General features: G+C 37.2%; 1 protein-coding gene across 1 annotated transcript in view; it reads left to right on the forward strand.

The window, feature by feature from the left end:
- AAGAB (alpha- and gamma-adaptin binding protein) overlaps positions 1 to 24,821 on the forward strand; it is a 48,288-nt gene that overhangs the window by 17,858 nt on the left and 5,609 nt on the right. Inside the window, exons 5-7 of the mRNA XM_004687644.2 lie at positions 1,884 to 1,967; positions 18,877 to 18,959; positions 23,868 to 23,964. Coding sequence (XP_004687701.1) covers positions 1,884 to 1,967; positions 18,877 to 18,959; positions 23,868 to 23,964 — 264 coding nt within the window. The remainder of the gene's footprint in view (positions 1 to 1,883; positions 1,968 to 18,876; positions 18,960 to 23,867; positions 23,965 to 24,821) is intronic.

Consider the following 24,821-nt stretch of genomic DNA (forward strand, 5'->3'; position numbering starts at 1 on the left):
TAAGAAATACAGTTTGATTTTCTGCATGGTTTGAATTTTTCTAAAATGTTATTACATCTGGGAATAAAACCCTGCCAGAGAAGAAGACATAAATGAATTACAAAGGCTGTTTCTTCCTCTACATTTTTAAGAATATTGAAAATAGCAACTGGTTTCTCTTGCCATGTTTTTCTAGGTTTCCTAAAGCTTGTACCCTGCTTTGTGTATGTAATCATCTCATGTGATTGGCTGCTTTCTGGCACTAGAATTTTCTTTTCCTGTTGCCCTTAAGAGTCAACAATAAAGTCATTTGTTCAGGTCTATTTCATTTTGGATTCTTTGTTTCCTTGTATCAATATACTTCTCCTTGCTCTTTGTCTACAGTGTTCTAGTATTAACTCAGCTTTGTCTTCAAGTAGGTTTTTGATATTTTTAGGAAAAGTAAATAAAGCCTTCCTAGAATTACTTTATACAGTTAGTTTCCAAATGATATATCTGCATACTTGATTTCCATGTATTATTCAAATATCAATCAGTATGACACTTTATACTTGTTTTTATTTTCATCTTACTGGTTCTACATTTTTATTTCAGACCATATTTTGTTTCCTGTTTATATCATCCGATCTATTATTCTTCCAAGAATTGGGTCATTTACAGTTGAGATAAACATTTCTTCATTTAAACATTGATGGTTATAAACTCATCTTATGGGTATTTCAGTTAATCCTCATCATATTTATGTTAGGTTGGTATTTAAATGATTCATCAATCCTGGAGTGCCTGCTGTGTTTTAGGCACCATGTTAGGTAGTGGGAACACTGAGCTCAGTAGGACTTGATTCCTGCCTCAAAGAGTTTGTAGTCTAGATAGGAAGTTTATACCAGGAAATCATCAGTTCGTGTATCTTTCTGCCAAGAGTGGGGTTTTACAGAGTAGTGTTATCCCACATCCCAAGGCCATAATTATTTGTCCTTGATCAAATAGCAAATAAGTTCCAGAGGCTGGGTTCAAATTCAGATCTTCTGACTTCTAATTCTGTGCTCTTACTATTAAACTGTTCAGGGTCAGAAAAGCCACTAGAAGTAGTTTCTATGTGGAATGTCCACTGTGAACTTTTTGGAGACTTTTCTCTTTAATCACATGAAAGTTGTTTCTGCCATTTTCCGTGTCCAGTTTTAACAGTACTTACTGTCTTAGGATACCCATTTCCTTTGAGCACACTCATACCTACAGTGCAACTGAGAATACCAACTGACTATATTGATCTGCTACCTGGGGCTCTGCCCTGTTACTTTGAGTAGTACCAGTTAAATTTCAGAAGCAGGCTAGTACTGATGCTGAACTAATACATTTTTTGTTGTTTTTAATGATCCCTGTTACAATAATTTATTTCTCATTCTTAAACTTTGTTTCTTTGATCAAAAAGTGGTTCTGTAGGTATCTACCATAAAGAATCATTATTCCTATGGCTTTTGAAAGAAAGTAGGGCATTTATAAGATTTTATAGCATATACTAAAAGGACCATTTTTGCCTTCAGGAAACTCATTCATTGTAAGTTAACAAGATTGTTATCTCTGTTCCTATTCCAGGGTTATGTAATAGACACTAACATTTTCAGGAATACATGAGTGGATTCCACTGGTAAGGCAATAGGGACAGGTTTATTTATAAACCTCTTAAATTATGTGTTTATTTTCTTAGTTCCTAGAATATTCTTATCAGGACCTTTAATTTTTTTTCTTATATAAGTTACATTAGTAATAATGTGAAATAACAAGTAAGCAAGGTAATTAAGTCATAGTTGTTTATAAATATGACTTGGGATATATATATGTATATGTATACATAAAAATAAGTATATGTAAGTGTGTGTAAATACATGCTTCCTGTCTCTGATTAGATGACTTCCCAGAATCTACAGGAGTAAAGCGAATTGTGCAAGCCTTGAATGCCAATGTCTGGTCCAATGTCGTGATGAAGAATGGTAAGTAACTTGGGATTAAAAGCCATTTATTTTTTTCTTGTTCTATGTGAGTTTTAAATTAGATATATGTGAAACCTTTAGGATTTTATGAAATTTGCAGATTTTTTTTTTAATTTTAAGCCTTAAGTTGAAGAGCCAAAAGGAACATTTCTAAGAATTTTTAGTATATGTATAATAGTTAATTCAGTAAAAGAGCTTCCTGGTACTATTTCTATTATTGTTCTTAGCATTGAGAAATAACCTCCAGATTTGATTTCAGCTGTGGAATTAGAACATTTACTTTTGAAAGGCCAGGTACGGGCTAGGCAGTATGAAGTGAGTATAGAGTAACTGATACCAGGACTGCATAGAGGTCAGAGATAGAGCTAAGAGGGGGAAGGGAGAGTAGGCAGTAGTCTTCATGGGTCAGGATTTAGATTGGTGAAGGAGAAGGGTGACAATTGGGAAGAGGCATGGCATCAAGAATAATGAGGGTATTTTTAAGATGTTGCACAGCAATTGGAGATAGCTTAGAAAAGAGAGGTCTAAATGCCAGGCAGGTGAACCTGGGCTTTTTCCTATGGGAATTGGTGTGCTACTAGAATTTTTTGTTTGTTTGTTTTTGTTTTAAAGAAGAGCAATGCAAATGGCGCCTCTTAAAGGTTGATGTCATGCTGGTGTGTAGGTGGATTAGGAAGGTGACGAAGAATCTGAAGTGAGGAAGACCAGACAGCTGTTGCAGATTAAGAATAAGGTGTTGGGGCCTGGACTAATGTGGCAGTAGTTATGGGGTGAAGGATTGGTTCTGAAATACTTTTTGTTTAAAGAGCATAGGCTAGTTGGTGCACATTAGCCTCTTTTTCTGCATTAGTTTTCTAAGGCTGCAGTAACAATATACCACATACTGGATGGCTTAGAACAACAGTAGTTTAATGTTTCATAGTTGCAAATGCCGGAAGTCTGAAATCAAGATGTCAGCAGAGTCACCCTTCCTTGGAAGGTGCTAGTGAAGGCTATCTTCTACTCTCCCGCTTTGGGTAGTTTCTTGACTTATGCAGCATAACTCCAGTCTCCCTATGACATTCTCCCTGAGTATCTGTCTGTGTCCAAATTTTTTACATTTGTAAGGACAATAATCATATTCAGGTAAGGTCCACTTTACTCAGTCAAGTATTACCCCATTGTAATCACTTAACATCAGCAAAGACCCTGTTTTCAAGTATAGTCGGAAGCTTTGGGGACCAGTAGTTCAATAAAGTCCGCCCCATAGCCCCTAGGAATTCTCCTGTGTAGTGTTTTCTCTCATGTAGTACTTAGCTTAAAGTAGACTGTCTTAAAGTGTGCTATACTAAGGTGCAAAACTGCAGATGGGAATGAAAAAAGTCATATATGCAATGAGCTTACTTCATCTTTCTTTCCTAAAATAAAGGTTAAGGAGATTAAGTTTTATTGAAATGGATTATTTCATTGTAATTGTTGATTGAAAATTGTGTTAAAGTGAAATCTGTGTTAAAGTGAGCTTGGGACCCTTCAGCTTGCATGAGCTCTGTTGTAACTCCTGTCAGCTCTGGAGAAGCTGTGTCTGGCATCATCAGGTGTTCTTTCCTCCCCTTCCTTTCTCCTCTCATTTCCCTGCTTCCCGCTTTATTCTTCCTAGGGGAAGTCTAATGGGTTGCATTACATTGCAAAGATACTGGATTTTATTCTTTTGTTGTAGTAATCAAAATAAGACCCTGATAGATCTAGAAGCAATAAGGAGCTTTTATGCTATGTCGTAATCTTCCTGTTACCAAAACAAACTCAAATTGACGTTTGGTCTTCATTCAGTGAACCCTTGTTGAGTAGTTATAATAAAGCATTGTTGTAGACTGTCATGATAAAAAAAATGGCCAAGGTATAGTAAATAAACTGAATCAGTTTGGATTAATACTCTAGTCAGTGGCATTTGTTTTATTTATGAGAAGTATTTTTAGAAGAGCTTAATTGACTTCAATCACTTTTTGAAAAACCTGTCTCCTAAACTATACAATAGAGAAATCTTGCCTTATAATTTACATTTGTAACTGTAAATTCAGTCCAGCTTCTACAGGCTCTTTGCTTTCTTTTTTCTACACATTGGTAGATTAGTTTTCCATTAACCAAAACCCAAAATGGTACCATCACCTTAACTGTGATTAAGAGGATTGTGGCCTCTGTGGTGGGAAGGAAACTTGATTGTTTTCTCTCTAGGAGGAGTCCTAGCTTTGAAAACACTAACATTTGCCTCACATCTTAGAGACTAAACTATGACTATATGGTGGTTCATATTACTTTCCAGGGTCACCTACCTCCTGTGCTTTCTTGCAGAGTTTTGCTTTGCTGGTGATCTGGCTGAGGGTCCAGGGAAATATACCTTCCTCTCAGTAGGCTTTTCTGGAATGTTGTCTGCCAAGCAGGTGCTCCAACAGGTTTTCATGGTTCTTGGGGGGAAGAGGAAGGCTCTGTTTCCATACTTTTTCTTGTTAATTTCCCCCCACCCCGCTTCCCCATTTTTCTCTCTTACACTCTTTGTTTCCTCTTAATGGTGTCAGTTTTGGAGTTTAGGTTCCTTGGGTTAATTCTGGGAAAGGTTTCACCAGAGCTCCCCTTTCAGTGACACATGGCAAGTTCCCAGGCAAGTTTCTCCATAAGACAGAGACTCAGTTATATTTAAAAAGCAGGTTTATTAGGGCAAAGGATACAGAAGAACAGGACACTTGTATAGGCACAAGCAGGCAGGAAGAGCTGTCCGAAAGGGACAGATTTACTGAGAGAGGCCTGAATGGTGGCATGCCAGTGGCCTTAGGAGAGCTGCCTCCGCTGAGGGAGGTCAGTGCAGAGAAGCCCTGGCATGGTACAGGTCATGGGCAGGTAGGAGGCTGCTGCCCTGTGGAGGGACAGAGTGGGCAGAAAGAAGCACCTGCTTAGGCACAGGTGAGCAAAGCTGCTGCCCTGAGCCAGTGCAGAGACGGCACTGATACAGTTCTTTTCTCTTTGGTAGGGGCTCACTTCTTTGTGGAGTGGCCTGTTTGCTGCTGATTTTGGATAACTATGTGGAATCCTAAAGGGACCAGAGATTTTTCATTGGGCCCAAGGTCTGTACTTCCAACATTCCCTACCACAGTCTGATACCAGAGTCTGATACCTGTTTCGGCTATATGCCTTATGTGATAAGGCAGTAAGGGTTTGATTTCTACAGTTGAGTTAATGGTCATGTTAGTTCCTTCTGTTCTCATCTCCTTGCATGAGTCAGGTTTTAACCTTGTGATGCCTCTTTTAGGCATCATTAGGACTTTCAAAAGTTGTGCTTAAATGTACATAATGTAGGTGCTTGGTGGTGCACCGCATAAAGCACTGCATTATGAAGCACTCCGTAGCCACTGTAGCAGTTTGATCCCCGGCCCTGGAGGTGATCCACATGGCATGGCAGAACTCTTCTGACCCACCAGCTGCTCCCCTCAGCAGTGTGCTTCATCCATCTGCCTTTTCTGCTCCCCACTCTGTCTCTGGTGAATCCTCTCACTCCCCCATCCCCAAACCTCTGGCCTGTACCCCAGTTCTATAAACATAATTTTTTTAAAAAAGTACATAACATAAAATAACATAAAATTTATCATAACATAAAATTTATCTTTTTGAACTATTTTTGTGAGATTCAGTTCAGAAGTAAATTAAGTAAATTCACATTTTAAAATTTTTCAATTTTTTTTTAATCAAGAAGCTGGTTGATAAAGATATTAGAACAATATTGGATACTTTTCAGCACTCCAATTGTTAGGGGTTTTTTGTTAGAAAAATTACTGTAACCACAGTCGATTCTTTAAGATAATATACTAATTTATCAAGCAGTTGTAAAGCATTGAAGTTATACCATGCCACTCTAATTTTGTACATTTTGAGAAACTACTATTTGAAACTTTTAAAGATGCATGTGAAATGTGCTCAATTTGAAAAAACAATTCCAAAACTAATGACTATAGAAATTTAGTTTTGTGGCAAATATCCCTAAGAATATATAGATCTGATTGGGATTTTATTTCTTTGCAATTTGTTGGCCACTTTATGTCCAAAGTCAAGCACTTAGTCTAAATAATCAGTCGAAAACCTAGAATTAAATAATTTCTTTCTTGCTTTCCATCAAGATAAATGAATGTGTTTCCTAAGTGGGAATTTGATTTAAATGAGCGGCCAGTCCATTTCTCCGTTTATTACAAATATGAATCATTTGTCTTTTTATAGGATCCCTAACTTTTTACCTCTAATTTTTTCAAAATTTAATATACAGCCAACCAAAGTAAAGATAGACTACTGGATTTCATCCAAATGAAAAATGTTTATATTCAAATGACACTCTCAGGAAGATAAAGAAAGAGATAACCCTCAAAATGGAAGAAAGTATTTGTAAACTATGTATCGGAGAAGGATCTAGTATCTAGAAAGTATAAGAACTCCTACAACTCAATAATACAAAGACAGCCCAATTCTAAAATGGCAAAGGGATTGAATAGACTTTTTGAAAGAAGCTACAGAAGTGTCCAGTAAGCACATCAAAAGATACTCATCAGGGAAGTGAAGGTTGCAACCACAAGGGGACACATAGGGTCATCTTTATGCACATTGAACTAAGAATTCAGATGGGGTGGTATTTGAGAAAATCCCATTGTAGTTCAAATTATGACAGTCATCAGGGTCTGTTAGGTGGTAGCAAAGTGTCACAGATTTGTCTTCAAATAGATATTGTGTGTGTGAAAATATAAATATGCTCTTATATTCAGAGGTTTTAGGAGTAACTTAGTGATTTTAACTGAGACCCACAGGGGATGGGGGCATGCATATCAAATGCTTCATACTTCTTGTAAGATAAGTTGCCTGGTTCCCATTGACTATCACATTTTTAGTATACCAGATTTTACTAATGGGGGGAGGGAGTAGGATATTGTATCTCGCAACTGCATAAAAAACTGTTAGGAATTTTTTGTGCTGATCTGTTCTGTCCAGTACATAATGACTTTTATAGCATGGGGGATCACCCCTCTTAGGTTGGTTGCTTCAAATAACAGCTGCCTCAGTACTTTGTGAAATAGTCCTAGAAGCAATTCATTACATAGAGAAATCAAAGAACTGTCCTGTTCATTCTCAGCAAATAGAGTATCTTTTTATGCTGGTAGTGTGAGTGAAAGGATATTTATTTTACTTGATGTCACAGAGCCAAGAACAGTGGTGAAAATTTTCTCTCAGTGATTGCTTTCATACCCTGCTTCTCCCTGTCACTGGCTTTCATCTGGCTTTAATCACTCTTTTCTATCTCTGTGAGAGGTGAAGAAAGTTCCAGCAGAACTGGAAAGTATTTAATTTAGTGCTACTGAAGTGGTCAAGGGAATAGAGAGAATGGTGATTGTCTAATGTAATAATACATTTGGGGAGGAAAAAAAAAACCACCTGAGAAAGGATTTAATTGAAATCTGTAGTGTAGTGTAGAGTATATATAGGATGGACTTAATTCCTAAACCTCACATTGCTATATATCTCAGGGACATCCCCTAAAGCTTAAAATGGTTTACCATTTATAAATAAAATGAAGGTTTTATTGTACACAGCAGTAAGTAACTTGTACTTACTTAATGTGCTCTAGTACATTACCCTAAGATGATTCAGGCAGATAGTAGATACAATTGATAAGAGGGGGTATAGTGAATTTTCATGAATGACACTTTTCCCAAATTCAAGTTAGGAAGATGTTTGATCTAAATTTTTAGGCGGTTGTCATGGTGAGAGTCATGTTTTTCATAAAGTATTTTTCTGTGCAGTGCTTTTTTTTTTTTGCCAAGCCTTGTAGTGGCCAGGTTGACCCAGTTTACATGTTCTTGGATTTTTATAGAATTTAAAAAGGGCATTATTGTGCTTGATAGTATGTGTGAATTACCCAGGTAAAGGCATTTAGAAAAGAATCGACTTGCCTACAGCTTTTACTAATGGGAAAAATGAGGCCCCTGGAAGGAGAGGTGACTTGTTCATGTTCACAGTGAGTTACAGCTGATATGGGTCACCTGATCAGGAATGTTGTGTTTTACCACTACAGTGAATGAATTTGATTTACATTATTGTCTGGGTAGGAAATAATCACAGACCAGTTAACATAATTTAGCCTGACTGCATGGGAAATTATTGGCAGAGCTAAGATGTGTTCATCCCCTTCAAGATTCCCTTAGCTTAGGTGTTCTGTCATTAGGAAGATTTTAGTTACGTATTGAAAGTAATGGTGATACCTAAAATTTTGCTTTTTGCTTATATAATTTTCAAGATTGTCGGAATAGTGTTGATACCAATTACCCCATTGTTTTGTACTTCATCCAAAGTATACATAAGGTTCTTGCCTAGCTAATAGATACTTAAGCTTTTCTTGTGTGTGAAAGATAGTTTTTTAAAAATTATTTTTCTTAGATTCATAACAGGTTATTTGCTTTGGTTTAAGACTTATTTATATATAGTAAATATGCAGTATGTATAAAGTAGTAATATGTAATAGTCCTTTTGTTATTAATTTTTGATTATAAAAGCAAACAGGTTGTATAGTATCACAGTTCTTTATAAATCTAATGTAGAGATATAACTTGTAATAACATAGATTTGTATTTTTTTTAAAGATTTATTTATTTATGCATACAGAGCTGGGCTACAGCCAGAGGTACAGTGCAGTGAAAGGATTCACCAGAAATAGAGTGGGGAGCAGAACAGGCAGTTCAATGAAATACACTGCTGAGCGGAGCAGTGGGCAGGTCAGGAGAGGTCTGCCATGCCATGTGGGTCACCTTTGCGCCACCACTACGTCACCAGGGAGGGCCCAGATTAGTATTCTTGGCTTTACTCTCTTATACAAACTAAAGCATCAGTTCTTAATGGGGCATTGCTCCCAAATTACTTTTCATGTATAAAATACAAGTTCACATAATAGTACATAAATGTATATAATATGTATGTGATATTAATATTCTAGTGGGGATGGTGTGCCATGTTAGGAAAAAAAGTAAAAATAACTGGAGGGCAGTGAGTCTCTAATTCTTGGCACAGAGTTTTTATAGTGATACAACAGATTTATATTTGGTTTTAGTTTTGGCTTCTGAAAAGCTCCAGAGCAGTCAGGGTAAAAGGAGTATCTTTTATAATGCATAAGAAACTGCCGCACACAACACACACACCCTTTTTTTTTTTTTTAAACCATCCCCAGGCTTATGTTCATGAAATGACTGTTGGAAAACCCTTACGGGTGTGTTTACTGTGCCAGAGGAAGCAACTATGTGTTTACTTTTAGTCCCATTGTTCCTCCTCCAGGAGGGAGGAGGGACTGGAGGTCCAGCAAGTCACCAATGGCCAGTGATTTAATTAATTAACCTCTGTGCTGCAACTTTCATGAAAGCCTTAAGCCATAAGGTGTACATGCATCGGGGTGCAGGAGGATGGCATGGTCTGATACTTAAATATTCCCTTCATCCTGCTCTTCTTTGTAATAAATTGATAATCTAGTAAGTAGATTGTGTTACGAAGTTCTGTGAACTGTTCTAGTGAATTACTGACCTTGAAGAAGTGATGTGGGCACCCCTATTTTATAGTCAGTAGGTCAGAAGCATAGTGACATTGTTGGGCTTACAGTTGATGTCTGAAATAGGGCAGTTCGTATCAGAATCAAGTTAAATTGTAGTCATTGTCCTCCAAGAATCAGAATTGCACGTTGTAGAAAAACCCACACACGTACTATCAACAGTATTGGTTATGAATAGGGAGCAAAGTGGAAAGTTTTGCAGGAGGTGCTGTGATGAATAGCTGAGAAGCATTGAGTTGAAGGATCTGGTGTATATTCAAAGTTCTGCCTTAGAGGAAATCCCCCAATGAATGTCGCTGTATTCATTGTAAAGGTCAAGCTTATAGGCATTAAATGTGACCCAGATGGCCCAGGATATGAGTGGTTAGGACTGTCTTTATAATTGTGCTGTGCTTTTTGCATCTATCCACATCAGTTTGCTCCCTGTATGTAAACTTGAAAGTGATGCAAGAAAAGGGATGTGGATAAAATCTAAGTTGCCTACTTGTTCCCCTCAGCCTTAGTCAGGTTTATGACTGGCGCCTACCACTCGGTCTCTCAGAAATTGATAATGTCTCTCTCACCATCATGAGAGGAGAGACTGTGGGTCAGTGCTTTATACCAAATGTAACAAATTTTAATGGTTGATCGCTAAACCCCACACAATTTTTTGTTCTTCCATGAGATTACCTTCTTTTTCCATTTGTCTAGTATATCAAAAAGCCAAGTTGCAATGTACTTTGCTGTCATTAGATGACCTAGGCATCATGCATCTACCAAGAACCTAAGGGAGTCTTGGTAATTAAGACTTGATTTTAAGGTTAAGGGGAAAATGATGGTTAGTAGAAGCGTGGTGATCATGCTTTGCTTTTTATATGAGGTTGTCCCTTATCATTTCACATAGGAAGGTGGTATGCTTGCTTGAACTGTCAGTCTTAATTTAGTTCAAGGCTCCGCTGAGTGCCCTGATGGTTTAAAAATGTTTACTCTTGTGGTTTTTGGGTGTTCACAAATACCAACAATGAGTGAAGGGCAAGGAGTGACAATTCTGTGATGTTTCTAGTTGGTGAAGGTGGTAAGACAGGACAAAACAAATGATAGATTTTTGGCTTTATTCCCGAGATCCAGAGAGTTTACTTTTTAGTTTATTATAGTTAGTGTCTAAACTCAGTGTTGCAGGTAGGTAAGGAGTAAATGGAATTTTCATAGTAGAAATGAGAGTTCTTTCATATGCTAGTTTTTTCATTATGAATGAAGTTGATCTGCTAATGTTTTGTGCCTCTGAATTTACTTGATAGTAAGTAAATGTTATGTTTATAGCAGAAATTCCAGATTCCAGTTTAAGGAATCATTTAAACTGTTATATAGAGAAGTGGCGAGAAATAACTACTAAAAACAGAAGGTCTGTGTTAACAAGTGAAGCTACCTGTTAACTGAGAAGGCCACTCCTGAGAAAGTAAATTGTTTCAGCCTGTAGTGTAAAATTAGAGAGAATAAAAAATGGATGACAAAATAAAAAGTTGCAAAATAAAAAGTTGCAGCCAATATCAAATTAGTCACAGGAAGGAACTATTAATGAAAAGGGTTCTTGTGGATCTGTCTCTGCCTATTCTTGGGGAAAAGACTTGTCTCTGGACCCCAAGTTTCCTAATTTCAATCTCTACCTTCAGTAGAGTTATAACATTGGAGTTTGTGGAACTCAATTCATTGCGTCATGGCAGTAAGTTGCTTTTTATCCCAGCACTTCCAGTATTGAGTAACTGAAAGAAGTGATTTGAATCATCTGACACTTACCTAACTGTGACTGTTGTGGTCAAAAGTAAAAAGGGGAGGCATTGTGTATAATGTTTGTAGAAGGTTTAATTTGATAGAAGAGATTTTGTTAAGAGAAGAGGGAAATGGGCCCTCCCTGGTGGCGCAGCGGGTTAAAGCACTGCACTAAGAGGCTAAAAGGCCACTTCCGCATGAGTTCGATTCCCGCCTTCCCTGGAGGTGACCACATGGCGTGGCAGACCTCTCCTGACCCGCCCGCTGCTCCCCTCAGCAGTGTACTTCGTCGATCTGCCTGTTCTGCTCCCCACTCTGTCTCTAGTGAAGCCTCTCGCTGCCCCTGAGTCTCTGGCCTGTATCCCAGTTCTGTATGCACAAATAAATAAATCTTTAAGAAAAAAAAAGAGAGAAGAGGGAAGTGGGAGTTGTGCAAAATCAGAGTAAGTGTATAAATAAAATCATAAGACATTTTTTTAAAAAGTCACCCCTGGATTATCCATAAGCAAATGAATGATGGGCAGTCTCTGAATTACTCACTTTGGAGGCATTGAAGACCACCTTCTGTGACCACCTTGCAAAAACATTTTTGGTAGTCTTTGGGGTTATTTTTAGAGTCATTTATGAAGTCAACTTTTTTTCATGTTACTGTGTCATTGCTGTCATTATTCCTAACACTTGGTTCTGAATGATTTTTACTTGATCTAAACGTTCCTTTGAGGATTTTCAGGAATATGCTTCAGGCTCTGAAGGGAGGACTTCAGGCTCTGAAACAACACCATTATTGGAGTTAGTATAAACTTTCTGCTCCAACTTTAGAAGATGGTTCTCATTCTGATATTTTGTTCAGCTTATTAAGAATTTACATGTAAAGTCATTGAAAGAAAAGACTAGGAGGATATATACCAAAGTATTCATTGGCATCTTTGTTCAGTGATTTCATTTTCTTTTGTACCTGTTTGCCACAGTAAAAATATTGTTTGCATTCAGGAAAAAGAAAACATTTTATGGTCAGTGTGCAATAGGTATGCAAGTATTTGCAGAAGCTGTTCACTTGTGAGTAAGTGTCTCAGGTGTCATAGATAGAGCACAGACTCCTGATGCAAAGCCAGTCATGTAGCCAGACGTGATGCTATGTCTTTCTCTCTATAAGCACTTTTAATAATGCTACTTAAAACTTTTGCCCTTTTCAAGTGGTAGTTTGGTAAAAGCTAATCCGTTTTTATAATTCTTCTGTGATTTCAAAACATTTCAACTTGTCAGAAGTGGAATATGATCTAAAAGTGGTAGTTTATTTCTGTAATATTACTGCACAATTACTGATGGAGTACTTGTTTGAATAGTTTTTCATGCAAATAGTATGATTGATTTCAAAATAGGCACACCTATGTAAATTGAAGTAGTTATAATTTTGACAAATTTTTATCACATGGGTAAAGTATTTTGTGAGGTGAGAATATGAGTAAGAAAACTTAAAATATGGGAAATGTTGAACTTCTTCAGATGATAGCAAATAATTGTTGCTTTAAGGGAATAAAAGCTGAAATATGAACACAGATATGTAACAGTTGATCTACGGCACTTGGAGGGTTTGGTCATGAAAATTCCTAATATTGTGACAGCATATATAAATTTTCAGTAACATCTGCTTAATGCTTGCAGCTTCTCTCTGTAATAGGCTGTAATAGGCTGTCGGCGGCTATTTCAGCCGCGGTACACGCGGTAGTAGGAGCTGTGGAAGGCTGGGGTCCTTCAGTGCTGGTCTACATCTGCAGGGAGTTTAAAATATAGTTGAGGATGGCAGGCTACGTAGTTATTAATTCTAGCATGTTCCTTTAAAGGGAGAATTGGACAATAAGGACAACAAAGGGAAATGTCACTGAGGGAGCTAAAGATTTTCAGCTAAAGTTATCTAGACAAGTTTCCCAGGAGGATGTTTCTCATTCTCATAGGAGATAAAGGTTGAACCTTGTAAGTATTTTTATTCTCTTCATTGAAAGTCTTTTCAAGAAATGACTTAAAATTTGAGAAATGTTCCTGTTTCTAGTTATTAACTCTATATCACCGGCTGTATTTTTCATTTATTTAAATTTATTTTATTTTATTTTTAAAGATGTATTTATTCATATAGAGCTGGGGTACAGGCCAGAGATGCGGAGGGTGAGAGGCTTCACCAGAGACAGAGTGGGGAGCAGAACAGGCAGATCGACGAAGTACACTGCTGAGGGGAGCAGCGGGCGGGTCAGGAGAGGTCTGCCACGCCATGTGGTCACCTCCGGGGCAGGCGGGGATCGAACTCATGTGGAAGTGGCTTTAGATTCTCAGTGCTGTGCTTTAACCTGCTGCGCCACCAGGGAGGGCCCTATTTAAATTTATTTTTAACCGAGGTAATACCTGGAATTGCAATACCAGGTAATACCAGGTATGGCTGTCCTGGTGCCCTCACCACCCAAACACCCCTATTCCACCACCATAGTCCCTTGTGCTTCCTTCTATCTTGGTTCCCATTCCTCCTTCCCACTCTGGAAGCTTCAGCTCTGCAGTCAGCTTTCAAGGATCAGTTTTAAGCTTGTCCTTTTATGACTCTTACTTTATATTCATCATATGAGTGATACCCTCCAGTATTTCTCTTTCTCTTATTTCATTTAGCGTTATCTTTTCTGGCTCAATCCAATTTGCCATATGGGATGAGTTTATCTTTTTTTTTTTTTTTTTAAAGATGTATTTATTTATGCTCACAGAATTGGGGTATAGGCTAGAGGTGTGGTGGGTGAGAGGATTCACTAGAGACAGAGTAGGGAACAGAACAGGCAGATCTACTGAAACACTGCTGAAGGGAGCAGCGGACGGGTCAGGAGAGGCCTGCCGTACCTTTGGGTAGCTCCCTGGCAGGGGAACGAACTTGTGTTGCAATGGCTTCGGAGAGACTCACTGTGCAGTGCATTAACCTGTTGCACCACCAGGGAGAGTTCAGAGCTTATCTTTATAGATGCCACATCTTCTTGAGCCACTTACCTGTTTGGGGGCATTTAGGTAGATTCCATAATTTAGCCATAGTAATAGCACTGCAGTATACATGGGAGTGCAAGTTTCCTTTCAAATTAGTCCTTTTTAATTTTTTAGCTAGATGCCTTGTGGAATTAGTGGCTCATAAGCTAGATGCCTTGTGGAATTAGTGGGTCCATGATGTTTTCAGACACTGTCTTACCACTTTCCATAAGGCTGGCCAATCTCTATTTACCTTCCCTTTTCTCTGCATCCTTGGTTGTGCTTGTTGTTTCTGACCTTTTAGGTCTGTGTTATTCTCCCAGTCGGGAGGTTGTATTTCATACTAGCTTTGATTTGCATTTCCTTACTGATAAGTAATGGACAATTTTCATGTGTCTTGTTGCAGTCTGTTTCTGGAGCTCTTTAGTTCTGCTCATTTTTTCAGTCACTTAAAAAAAAAATGTATTCACATGGAAATGGGGCACAGGCCAGAGGTGCAGGGGCGGTGAGAGGGTTCACCAGAGACAGAGTGGGGAGCAGAATAGGCAGATTGCCGAAGCACTGCTGAGGGGAGCAGCACTGCTGAGGGGAGCAGCACCTGAGGAGAGGTCTGCCGTGCCATGTGGATCACCTCCAGGGCGGGTGGGGATCCAACTCATGCGGAAGTGGCTTTAGCTTCTTAGTGCTGTGCTTTAACCGCTGAGCCACCAGGGAGGGCCTGAGTCACTTGTCTTGTATGAGTTATTTCTTTGCAGATCTTTTCAGGTTTCTTCTTTTTTTTTTTTTTACTAGCTTTTTTTCTGCCCGGGTTCTTTGTGTATTTGCATCTTCACGTGCAAATCTGACTAGCTCTTCCATTTATCTATTCTACCTCCATAGCTTTCTCCTGAATTTTTCATCTCCTGTATTTTTTTTTAATATCCTGAAGCCCCATTGTCAGCTTATTTAGTTTCATTTCCTACCTTAAGTTCATTAATTTTATTTCCAAAGATATTAATTTGTTTTGAGTTTTTTTCCATTTCTTTGAATTTCTTTATCATTGCAATTTTATGCTTTGTATCTAATAGGAAGAACATATCTTTTGTGTCTTTAGTAGTTTTGGAGATTTTTTTCCTTTGCTGTACTATTTCTTTGAGAATTCTTGTGGGTGTTCGTTCAGTTTTTCCTTGACCCCATTATTTGCTTTAGTACTACTTAGGCATTGTTTGATTTAGCTGCTATAGGTGGGATTTCCTCTGGGTATGCCTCCTCCCTTCTCACTGATCCAGGTCTCTCCACTCTGGGTGGTTGTGGTGAAGTTTTGTGGGATGTCATGGGGCCCAGGACCACTCTGTCACCTGCAGCATGGGTGTGGAGTCTCACCAGTCTGGGCAGGCAGTAGTGGCATCTCACAGGAGGCTGTGAGGTCCCTTGGCCATTGACAGTGCAGATTTTGTTTCCCTGAGGATATTTGGTAGTGCTGGAGAGGTAGTTCAAGGCTAGGTAAATTGAGGAGTGCAGAGGACAGTCTCCTGGACACCCACTCTCCATTGCCCCTGGCCTTTCCCATACACTGCAGATTTATCTACCCTCATATGGCCATAGCACTGAGATTGAGAAACTCTTGTTTACATGTGCTTGAGGGATATTGAAGAACAGTGGGCCTAGCTGCCTTTCTGCTACTAGTTTTGGTGATCAGTGCCCTCAGTATTAAGGGACTGGGATCAATTAATAGTGGCATGTGATTAATGATTCAGCCCTGAGCTGTTTAGTGTCATTTAACCAGCCTAAACCAGGGTTGTTAAGAAGGATTAGTGACAAAATGGATATATATGTGAGTAATAGACATCTTTTTGCATTTCACCCAAGTTTGTGTCTTAGCTGGTATTTTATATTAAGCATTGACTGTGTCAACTCTACATGTTACCTCTGGGCTTAACGGAGAAAGTATGGAATTTAGATGTAGAGCATTCTGGTTCCAGTTATGTGACTTTGGACAAGTTACTTATTAATCTCTTTGCATTTTAGTTCACTGTGTAAAAGAGAATAGTAAAATAAATTCTTTGTAAAAGAAGATGAGCTATATGTTGATTTCTGTATATGTGTAGGAGACATACTTTGGCTACTGTGAGGATTAAAGAAGCATTGTGTGTTCGGGGCTTAGAATGTTACCTGGCACATATTTGGCACCCAGTTTATGCTTAAATGTTAGCTTTTAGTATTAACCTTTACATTAGCTCTGCAAGATAAGACTTGTTAACCCACTGGGTAAGTGAGGAAACTGGTAAAGAGAGGCAATAACCTGTATAAAATCACACAGTAAATAGTAGAAGTAACATTCAGATCCATCTGTCTTCAGATTCATATGCTTATCATGTTGCTACCAAAAGTAGAAGAGCAGAAAAACTAGAAGGAAAAAAAAATATTGTTTTCCCTGTATAATTCTGTAAGTCAGAATTATTATGTGTCACATGCATTTCATGTTTCTATATAGCATATTGCTTTAGATTGAAAAGAAGTATCCAAATATTTTCATCATATTTCAACTTTTTTTGTGACGTATTACAGATGTGTAAATACATAAAAGCTTATCTATTCCCCGAGGTGATAGTTTTCTGTTACATCATTATTCCATAGCCTATAGTTTTATTTCAAACACTTGCTAGGTTCTGGAATACTATGCTGCCAACTGGCACCAGTAGGTTTTTTTTTTTTTTTTCCATGTTACTATCATTTTTATCTATTCCCTGATTAGTGTACTAAAACTGAACTAAATGTTTTGAGGACCAGAGTTTGATATACTTAGCCTAACATAATAACTTATTTTGTATCACTTAACTTCTCTTTTCTGCAGCTCTGAAGTTCCAGAAGAATCAGTTGATTTCTTTGTGGAAGAATCTTTGTGGCTTGATTAATTTATTTGTTCCTAGTCTGGTATTTTGTGGCATCAATAGAACCAGAGATACTAAAGCCAGGTTCAACAATTACCTACTAAAGGAATACATTCTCTAATGGGAATGACATTTCCATGTCCTAAATCCTGTGAAGAAAAATCTGGCAAACGTGAAAAGATTAATCCTTTTCTGTGAAGAGAATAGTGGGAGAACATGGGCAAAATTTTGCTGAACATTGAACTGGGTACACCTTAGTTTCTTTAAAATCATGGATGTGTAAAATAATCATCTAAGCTTTTCGAGCAACCTACATGTGCATCTGCCTTAGATAAACAAAAAATATTTGTCTAAATTTGTTTATAACTTCTGAACATAAAAACAATAGTAAATGAACTTGCTTAGTAGTTGATCAAATTCTCCAGTTCTAAAACTGGGCCAGAAGTCTTTCCAATTTATGTGATTAGGTTGAAACCTCATCATAAATCTGTAGTCATCTATAAATATTAGAAGGATTCTGAAATTTAAGGTTCTTATTTTTCTATTAAGTGATTTTTAAAATTACTTCAGCCCAGCTAATCCAGTTACTATCAAGATGCCAAAGAGTACCTCATTACTTCATGAAATCACAAACTTCTAGAACAGAAAGAGTTTGAAAATCCATATACAACAATGTCCCCACCACAACACCCTTATTTTATCGATCAGAAAATTGAAACACAGAAAAAAGTAGATTAATTTTCCAAGATCATTGGTAACCAGAGTCAGGAATAAAATCCAGGCTTTCTGATTATTACCCACTTCTCTTCCACTATTCTGATTTTTTTCATAGTTTTATCAACTTTTCATAGTTTTATCAACTTTTAGTTTTCATTTGATCTAGTTTTACCAAATTTTTAATTAGGTTAAATACATATAGCATAAAATCATTAAAAAAAATCTTTTACTAGATAAACACATGAGCAGGGATTAGAAATGAAAAGGTATACAAAGTTTAAAGTATATAGGTCTGATTTCTCTTTTCCATCCCAGATCCCCATCATGGCTGCAAAGGATGAGGCATTTAAAATAGACTTTTTGGGTCTGATTTCCCTGGTCCTAAGACTGTTCTGAAGTACTTGCTGAAAGTTCAGATTACTTGACCTTTCAAGTCCTAGAGTTTCAGCCTCCTGAATTCAGGTTCCTGAATACCGGGGTGATCATACTAAGTGCCTAGTGACTTAGGGGACATGATAGATCATGGGTAGTGTTTATTTATATGTTCATTAAATCTAGATGTTCTATTTCAGGTTTGTCCTTTACTGTGAATAGAAATATCAAGAATATTGGGACCCTTAACTGCAAATGACCCATTTATATCAGTAAATGCATGTATGATCCTTTTCACCCAATAATAAAGTTGTAATGTTGAGTTTTCAGAATGTTTTTGATTAAGACATAATATTAGCTCATAGTGACAAACAAAACATCAGTGTTGCTAATTTATGCAAACAAAACTGCTGAGTTGCCCTTTCATTTGTTGTGATAGCCTTGTCATTTTATGATTTTTTTAAGAATTAAGAATTGAGGCAGAATGGTAATTGAGTATTAACTGTTTCTTATGGTTAAGACTTACTGTAATGAGGAAATAGCCATTATTTTTATCATAATCATTTCAACAATTTAAAATGTAAATGAAAAAATTCAGTGGTTTGTATTTTTCTTTTCCCAGATAGGAACCAAGGCTTTAACCTTCTCAGCTCATTGACTGGAGCAAACCATAGCATTGGATCAGCAGAGAACTGTCACTCAGAGGTAACAGTTTTCTTGGGTTTGGCTTTAATTTCTCTTTTATACACCATTTGTCATTTTTCCCTTTTAAGAGGCAGCAGTATATATTAAAAGTAGATAAAAGGAAAATCAAAACCAATCCTCTTCACTCTACCCACAATAATGGAGGGTCTGCTAAACCTCTCCCCTAAATGCAACTATAGAAAAACTAAATTTGGTGCTCAGGAAAGATCACCAGTTACTTGCCAGCAACAGGGACCTGAACTACAAATATATACCTCTAAGGTGGTGACTCCCTTTTGGGAAGGAGACCTTAAGGGAGGCATGACCCAAGCAGGGAGCCTGGTACAGGCTGAACTGGTGAATGGACCATGAGCAGGGAATTTTATTTTAGGGATGGGGAGTACAGACTAGCTTGTGCATGGGTCCTGGGACTGTTGATTCCCCTGCAGTGAGGGCAGCAGGACCCCTCCCATCTCCTTGTTAAGGGGTCTGAGAGACTGGCTGTACACTGCAAACAGAAAGGAGTGGCTTAGAGGCAGGACCTTGGGATTTGGGATGTGGCCTTTATGAAGCATTGTATAGGATTATGCTTTGCAAAGCAAGGGAATAAGCAGCAGTATAAATTTCTCTGCCTGGAATAACCCTCACTCTCCATCAAAATTAATACCAACTTTGGATTCCAGCATTCCCTCTCTCTCACTTGCTGCCAACATAAAATTACAGCCACAGTGCCCCAATTGGTAAAGAGCAATAAGGCAACACATATATCTGGGAGACCAGGGCACCTGAACACAAGATAAAAAAGCTAAAAGAGAAGGGTGGAACGAGATCAATATAAAGGTCACAGAATTATAGGACCTGATAAAAGATGTTAGAATAACAATGTTTAAAACTCAAAAATGAGTCCTAGCAGTTGAATCACATAGGAAGGCAGATGTAGGATATTAGAAAAGAGATCTAGGAACAGAGTGCTTCATTGAAGAGACTGAAGATATTTTAAAAATACATACACAAAATAAGATGCTGAATGAAATGAGGACCAACATAGAGAACCTATTAAATAATGAAGCTCACAGAAGAGAGAAATTTGTCAATTGAAGATACAAATGTTCTAATGATCCAAGTGAAAGATTTAGAAAAAATGAAGAATCTCTACAAAAAATATCAGACTGCAGAGAGAGAGAAGGGAACAGGGATACTGTTCAAAGACATGATAGTGCAGAACTTCCTCAACCTGAGGAAAGAACTAAACAATCATGTCCTGGAAGCTAAAAGAACCACAAAATTTTCAAATGTGTATTCAAATGACTGCAGGTTGATAACAGCGTAAGAGACTTTAAGATATAGAACATTTGAAGCAATACTCATGGTAACCACAACAAAAACCTGGAATAGAGACACTTAGAAGAATAAATGAGTAAACTGAAAGAAGAGCCATGAGAAGCCATCCAAATGAAAAGGCAAATTGAAACTAAAGGACAAAAAAAAAAAAACATAGAAAGGTGAAACAAGTAAAAGAAAAAATGGCAGCAATAAACTTTGTGTATCACTAATCACCTTAAATGTGAATTGTCTGAATTCATCAATTATGACTCAGGATGACCCAGTAATTGCAGATATTACTTCAGATCTAAAGACAATTACAGACATAATGCGAAAGAATATTTTAAGCCAGTAACAGTAAAAACAAACTACTATCCTGATGCCTTATAAATGAGACTTCAGCCTCCCCCAGCCCCCCAAGAAGTAATTAGGGACGAAGGAGAGCACTATATAATGTTGAAGGGGACAATTCATCAAGAAAATATAACTGCCATAAGTATTTGTATACCCAAAACACTTTTACCACATATAGAACAGCTGTTAACAGAACTAAAGTAACACATTGACAGCAACACAATAATGGTAGGAAAGCTCAACACATTCTTTACACGAGTGGGTGGATCATCAAAAATTAAATAAAGAAATGATGTCCTTAAATGAACCCATGGATCAGATGGACTTAACTGGAGTAGAGGTAAAAATTAAAACAGATGCCACAGAAATACAAAGGAATCTAAGAGTACTGTGAAGATCTATAAGTGTACAAACTGGACAATTTAGAAGAACTGGACAAACTTAATTAGAATCATATAGGATGAAATAGCTTAAGTAGACCAAACACATACACAAATATCACAAGTGTAATAAAAAATGCCCCAAAAACAAAAGCCCAGAGCCAGATGGCTTAACTAGTGAATTCTACCCAAACTTTTAAGATTATCCAATACCTATCATCAAATGCTTGAAAAATTGAAAAGGAGGGAAAGTTCCCAAACACATCTTTTTAAATAGCTGTGTAATATTCCACTGAGTATTCCATAATTTCTTTGTTCAGTTATCAGTGGGTATTTCATATTCGGTCCAGGACTTGATTGTGAATGATGTTGCTATGACCCTGAGAATACATAAATATTTTCATATTAGTGTTTTCATATTCTTTGGGAATATTTTTTTCTTTCTAGCGGTGATATTGCTGAATCATACAGTATTTCTATTTATTTTTTTAAAGGAACCTCCATAGAGGTTGCACCAAATTGCATACCCACCAAAAAAGAAATGTTCTTTTTTCTCCACATTATTGCCAACAATCTTCCAGTCTTTTTGATTTAGGCCATTCTCACAGAGGTGAGGGGCTACCTCACTGTATTTTAATTGGCATTTCTCTTTTTATAAGTGATAGTGTGATAGTTAGCTTTTTTTTTTTTCCCCTGTGTGCCTATAGGCAATCTGCATATCTTGAGAAATGTCTATTAAAGTCTTTGGTCTTTTTAGATTGAGGTTTGTTGTTGTTGTTATTGAATTCTTTATGTGTTTCGGAAATTAACTCCTCATAGGATGTATAGTATGCAATATCTTCTTCCAATCCATAGGTTGCTTTTTTGTTTTTTCGTGATGGTTTATTTTGCAATACAAAAGCCTTATAGTTTGATGTAGTTCTACGTGTTGGTTTTCATTTCCCTTGCCATTGGAGTTATATCTGCAGATGTCCAGGAGTATCTTCTATGATATCTTCACAGTATTTTATAGTTTCAGGCGTTGTAGCTAACTAAGTCTTTAATCCACATTGCTTTAGAGTTTATGTCTTAAGTCAGTAATGATTTTTTTTTTTTTTTAACATGAAACAAGTTCTTCAACGCCATTTATTAGAGGCTTTTCTTATTCTATTATTGTGGCTCTTTTTGTTCAAGAATTAACTGGCAGTGTTTGGGTAGTTTTACTTCTGGGTTCTTCAGTCTGTTTTCTTTTTGTTCCAATACCATAATGTTTTAATTACTATCCCTGTGTAGTAAAGCAAATGTGATACCTCCATTTTTCCTCTCTTCCCTCAGGATTGCTTTGGCTATCCAGGGCCTTTTGTGTTTCCATAGAAATTTTAAAATGGTTCTGTTTCCTTGGAGAATGTTGTCAGGATTTTGATAGGTGTTACACTGAATCTGTAAATTGCTTCAAGTAATATAGCCATCCTAACAATGTTTAGTCTTTCAATTTATGGACATAGACTATCTTTCCTTTTTTTTTTTTGGTATCCTCTTTTATATCCTTTGACAGTGTTTATAGTTTTCAGTGTATAGTTCCTTCATCTTTTTTGTTAGGTTTAGTTCCAGACAATTCATTGCATGTAGAAATTCAACAACCTTTTGTGCATTGATATGATCCAACACTGTCACTTCTAGGTATTTGTCTAAAGAACGTGAAAACACTAATAAAAAAAAATTGTATACTCCTATGGCCACAGCAACATTATTCACAGTAGTGAAGTCATGGAACCAATCTAAAATACCCACTGATAAATGGTGAAAAATTATGGAATATATATTCAACAGAATACTATTTAGCTATTTAAAAGATGAGACAATGCCTCTTGGAACAAAATGAATGGATCTTGAGCTGATTATGTTAAATGAAATAAGTCAGAAAGTGAAGGATAATTGCTAGATGGTTTCATTCATTTGTGGAATATAAATAATTAAACGAGAAAAGCAACAGGAATAATTTTTGGGCTTTATAAAAAATAAACTATACCAAAGAGTTTGGGAGGAGGGAGGTTAGGTGACAGGGTTGTGGCACTGAAGACTGGGAAGGTGAGTGAGTCATGTCTACATGGAAGTGGGAAGCGTATTCTCAGAGTTGCACAGTCCTGTAAACTAGTGGCAAATCAATAGAATGTGGGAGAAAATAAAATGCAACAGCCATTTTGTGCCTCGTACCCATTGAGAAAAGGCTAGTTTAGCATTAAAGTAGTAAGCCCTTTTAGGATGCTTTGGTATTTGATCTACTCCAAGGTTGTGTTTTGTTTTGTTTTTTTTTGGCTAGAGTACTTCTAAAATGTGCTAGAATTTCCTTGAGGCTTAAAGTTGCCTCCAGATTATTAAATATGTATTAAAGTTGATGGCTCTTTTCAGTACTTCTGGTGTACAATGCCCTGTATAAATCTGAGGTACAAAAAATGAACTCAGTGGGTTCACATCAGCCTTCCATCCTCAGGGACTTGGGTCCAAGTTAACAACCTTGGTCACCATGCCAGAGCCAAGCAAATCGTACAGAGCCACACTGAAAAAGCCAGGCAGCTTTTTTTCTCTGAACTGTTATACCATTCTAATCATTTTCACATTTTAATTAAACATGGATCTTAAATCATACACACACTATTTTTAATAGAAAAATTACAACTCTATCAAAATTTTTATGAGGGAGAGTACTCTTGAATTAGTGAATTGTTAGCCCTTTATTTTTAAATGTGGCATTGATCCTTCTTCTATCTGTCCTCGTCTCTAGCCTGTTACTGCTTTTCTAAAGCCATCCAGGGAGTAAAATGTCAGCCTTCTTGGATTTAGTTCTGAAATAGCCTACTGTTAAATTATTGCTTGTGTGTATTTTCTTCAACAGCAGCCTTGTTTGCCAGCAGCAGATAGGACTGAATCCCTCCTGGACCATCAGGGTGGTGCATCTAATACAGCAGACACTCAGGTTGATAGTATTGTGGGTGAGTTTCTCCTTTGACTGCCCCTGGACAACTCTGTGCTACTTAAAGTAGACGTTGGGACCTAAATCATAGACGGGAAAATTGACTTTATTCATGGGCGAGGGAAGAAAAATAGTATGCCCCAAATGAATATGAGCCATGTGGATGGCTGTCAAGATATAAGGAGAATAAATACATAACAAGTCTGGGTTTTCTCTGATTCTTTTGGCAGGATCTTGCTTCAGATCATCTTAGTTAAAACAGACAGAACCATTTGGTGGAACAGCTTTAAATCTCCATATTCCACAATTTTTCATAGTATTTAACAGTAGTCAGAATTGATGGTGACAAGAATAATACAGTTTTATAAGTCCTTTAACAACCTTTTATGTCCATTTTTTTCATTTGATGATGAATTTTGGCAGAGAACTGTTTTACAGAAATGAAACTAAAGCCCAGAGCAATTTAATAACTTGCCCAAGGGCATCTAACAAGAAGGTCCTGGAACTGAAACCAGAATCTAATCTGTTGTTCCAAAAGCCAGAAGGCCATGGAGCTTAGTTGACAATAACTGTAGATGTTCTTTTGTTGGGGAACTTCTGCTGTCTCTCTTTCTCTTGGTGCCACAGAAATTCTCTCTGCAGTAATACATTTTTAAAAACCTACTTGATTATGATTCATGTAGAAAATTCAAGGAATTTCCTTATAGGAACATACAAAAAAAATTGCATAACCTTTTTTCTCCAGTTTATTCAATCTTGTTCTCTCAACTGAATCCTCTTTGTTGATTTTTAACCTGCAAATATTTCTGCCTTGCAAACAAACCATTCACCACACTGAAGAAGGAAGTTTGGGGTGGGGGTAGCAAGAGCTAATAA

Source organism: Condylura cristata, unplaced genomic scaffold (assembly GCF_000260355.1).
Source record: "Condylura cristata isolate star-nosed mole 26May11 unplaced genomic scaffold, ConCri1.0 scaffold00023, whole genome shotgun sequence".
In the NCBI taxonomy this organism is placed as follows: Eukaryota; Metazoa; Chordata; class Mammalia; order Eulipotyphla; family Talpidae; genus Condylura; species Condylura cristata.